This window comes from Acanthisitta chloris, unplaced genomic scaffold, assembly GCF_000695815.1.
Source record: "Acanthisitta chloris isolate BGI_N310 unplaced genomic scaffold, ASM69581v1 scaffold33319, whole genome shotgun sequence".
Taxonomy (NCBI): Eukaryota; Metazoa; Chordata; class Aves; order Passeriformes; family Acanthisittidae; genus Acanthisitta; species Acanthisitta chloris.
Window position 1 is genome coordinate 781 of NW_008690279.1, and position 3,463 is coordinate 4,243.

At 59.3% G+C, this 3,463-nt stretch overlaps 1 protein-coding gene across 1 annotated transcript; it reads left to right on the plus strand.

The window, feature by feature from the left end:
- Positions 1-241: 241 nt before the first annotated feature.
- FHL3 (four and a half LIM domains 3) lies at positions 242-2,966 on the plus strand. The gene is made up of 5 exons (XM_009081768.1): positions 242-423; positions 500-674; positions 1,266-1,435; positions 1,573-1,759; positions 2,587-2,966. Exons 1-5 carry the CDS (start codon positions 268-270, stop codon positions 2,736-2,738), a joined length of 840 nt encoding a protein of 279 aa, XP_009080016.1. The 5' UTR covers positions 242-267; the 3' UTR covers positions 2,739-2,966.
- The last annotated feature ends 497 nt before the right edge of the window (positions 2,967-3,463 follow it).

Here is a 3,463-nt window from a genome sequence, read left to right on the forward strand (position 1 = left end):
TGCTGATGTGTCCGGGTCTCTCTGAGTGGTGCCAAGGTGCTCCAGCTGTGAACTAGAGCATGGAGTGTGAACTGAAGCAAGGTTCGCTCCAGGCCCCGACGTCTGCAGGCTCTTTGGGAAGCGTGTGCAGCCCCAGAGCAGGAGCAGAGTGCGCAGAGACTGGCTGGAGGGGGCAGGTTTGTGCAGGGACATCTTGGGCAGCACAGGCTGATCCTGACCCACACCACCCCGATCTCAGCAGGTGAAGGAGGCCCTCAGACCAGCACCATGACAGAGTGCTTCGACTGTGACAACTGCAAGGAGTCCTTGTATGGGCGCAAGTACATCCAGATGGACAACGGCCCGTACTGCATCCCCTGCTATGACGCTCACTTCGCCAACACCTGTGACGAGTGCAAGGAGCTGATCGGCCACGACTGCAGGGTGAGTGTGGGGCGCTGTGCCAGGCAGGGCGGGCGCCAGGGCACCGGCTCCCTCCTCACCTCGGCTGTGCTCCCAGGAGCTGTACTATGAGGACCGACACTACCACGAGCACTGCTTCCGTTGCTTCCGCTGCGACCGCTCTCTGGCTGACGAGCCTTTCACCTGCCAGGGCGAGGAGCTGCTGTGCAACGACTGCTACTGCAGCGAGTTCTCCTCCAAATGCGTTGCCTGCGAGAAGACTGTCATGCCAGGTAGGAGCAGGCGGGCTCGGGCACTGCAGTTTGTTCCCTATCCCTTGGTGTTGGCTGGAGCTGCAGGTGCAGCACGAGAGCAGCAAAGAAGAGAGACAGGTCTCTGCTCTCCTGCCCTCCTGTGACTGCACAGAGAGGCCTTGACCCTTTGCTTGTATGGCAAGACAGCAGGACCCCAAGCTGTGATCACCACAGCAGCCCCATCTGTCTGTTCCCCTTTTTCATGAGGTAGTGAATGGGGGAGGAGATAACAAAGGGTTTCCTGGGCATTTTCTGCAGTGTGCTGGCAAGAGAAGGAATGACGAGATGGCCTGAGGCAAAGGTGTGTGCGTCTTTGCTTGGCCATTTTGGCACCATCTTCAGACATCATAGGTTACATCAGCACCTCTGCCACAGCCTGTGTGCCAGTGCTGGGGACGTGTTCCCACAGCCCTCCCCTTGTGGCTGGGCCCCCCTTAGCAGCAGCCTGTGGTTCTGCACTACCATGCGGAGGGCAGGCACAGAGCTGGGTGTGCAGGACCACAGTTCATCCTGCCCCGCACCCGTTCACGTGTGCTGCTCCCCTCAGTCACTGCAGGGCTCTCTCTGCAGGCTCCCGTAAGCTGGAATACAACGGACAGACCTGGCACGAGCATTGCTTCATATGCAGCAGCTGCCAGCAGCCCATTGGGTCACGGTCCTTCATCCCAGACAAGAAGGATTATTACTGTGTCCCCTGCTATGAGAGCAAGTTTGCTCCTCGCTGCACTCGCTGCAAAAAGGTATGTGTGGCCTGACAGCCCAGAGCCCTCAGATCTGGTCCAGGGAGCTCCCTGCTCCTGCCTGAGCCTCGGCAGGGGAGGGCTCAGGTGCCAGCACCCTGGCTGGGCTGTGTCCAGTATGTGCTCTCATCCTGCAGACCCTGACTAAGGGAGGAGTGACCTACCGGGATGAGCCCTGGCACAAGGAGTGCTTTGTCTGCACGGGCTGCAAGACCCCCTTGGCTGGGCAGCAGTTCACCTCCCAGGACGACAACCCTTACTGCATCAAGTGCTTTGGGAACCTCTATGCCAAGAAGTGCAGTGCCTGCACAAAACCCATCACAGGTGAGCAGAGCAGCTCTCTGAGGTGCCCCATGAGGAAGGAGCTCTTTGTTGCAGTTGTCCTGGGGCCACTTGTGTCTCTTTGTCTGCATCTTTCAAAGTGGTGAACTGTGTCCCATGGGAGGAATTCCCTCTGCACACGGGTAAAGGCTCCCAAAGTGACCCCTCAAAGCATGATCTCGTGTCTCTAGCTTGCCTTGTTTGATACTGGCTGCCATGTCCTGTGGAAAGATTGCCCACAGACAGGGAAAGCCATGGACTTCAGCCATATCTGGAGCAGCACCTGCAGCAGGGAAGTCTGGACCTGCCATGCCTGCCTAAGGCAGGGGAAGCATAGGGTCCTCTTCTATAGAACCTCTGAGAGAGTCTGGCCTCCTTCCTGCTCTCCATGACTCGACCTTCCCCCCTGCAACTCCCAGTCTCTTGCTGCAGGCAGGAGAAGCCATGAATCAGCCAGTGACTCAGAGGATGATTCTGGCTGAAGGCAGCCCCCAGGCACCCACTTCCCCTCTGGTCCTTATCAGGTTGTGGCAGTCCTGGGTAGAAGGGGGTCACAGCCCACCAATCCAACCACTGCCAGCAGGGGAAGTAAGCTCCTGCAGAGCCTCTGCTGGAGCCCAGGCCTGGGCTGGTGGCAGGAGGGCTCTTCCCAGGATTCCAGTAGCAGTGCCCTGTGTCCACTGTGATGGTGCAGGTCCAAGTCCCTGCTCCTCCCCAGGGATTCTGGTGTGAAGACCTGACCTGGAGATGAACAGGCCAGGGCTCAGTCTGTGTGGGGAGCTCAGCTCAGCTTCCCCAGGGCTCTGAGGCTGTGCTCTGCCCTCCTGCAGGCTTCGGGGGCGGCAAATACGTCTCCTTCGAGGACCGTCACTGGCACCACGACTGCTTCAACTGTGCCCGCTGCAGCACCTCCCTGGTGGGGAAAGGCTTCATCCCCGACAACGACCAGATCCTGTGCCGCGACTGCAGCAGCGACCTATGAGCCTCCGAGGGCACCACGGGCAGGGCCTTCCTCTGTTCTTCAGGGCCTTCGTGCCAGCTCCTCCAGCAGCGTTTCAGGGGCAGGGCACAAGGCACGGGGGATGGGGGCTGACCCCGAACTGTGGTGTGTTCAGGGGGCTGCTGTGCCCCTCCCTGAGGGCTAGAGTATGATGTGCTATGGCTCTGTGCAGAGTCAAAGCTGAATAAAGTTGAAAAAGGAGCTTCAAGACCCCCCATTATTTACTCTTTCCTTTTGCTTCCAGTCTGACCAGGCACGAGCAAAGGGCGGCAGCAGCTTCCGTGCTGGGTGCTGGATCTGCACGCTGGCAGCATGTATTTGTCTCCTGGCACAGTGCTGACTTTCCTTCTTTCCCTGTGTGCTTCCCTCGCTCTGTGGGACACGAGGCAGCAGCTTCAGGGCCGTGTGGCTCGGCCATGCTGGCCTGCATCACAGCTGGCTTTGCGCAGCCCGTTCAGCTGAGCCAGGCATGAAGGGCACTCTGCGCTATGTGGGAGGTTTGGAGACGTCAGACTGGAGCATGGCCAGCACAGCATGTGTCCTGCCAGATGGATCCCCCCTGGAATTCTATAGCACCTGTTTTCAGGCTCAGCACGTCCGTGGAGGTGCTCTCTTGGCTGTGGGTGAGGAGCTCGGGTCACTCACAGGTACAGGGCGTTCTGCCCACCCCCACATCCCTCCCCACCCCATTCCTGTCCACGGGGCCG

Bases quoted from the DNA above. Each gene is read 5' to 3' on its own strand.
- FHL3 (XM_009081768.1), top strand. From the start codon at position 268: ATGACAGAGTGCTTCGACTGTGACAACTGCAAGGAGTCCTTGTATGGG. The intron at 675-1,265 runs GTAGGAGCAGGC...CTCTCTCTGCAG, and splicing joins CGAGAAGACTGTCATGCCAG to GCTCCCGTAAGCTGGAATAC. The intron at 1,436-1,572 runs GTATGTGTGGCC...CTCATCCTGCAG, and splicing joins GCTGCACTCGCTGCAAAAAG to ACCCTGACTAAGGGAGGAGT.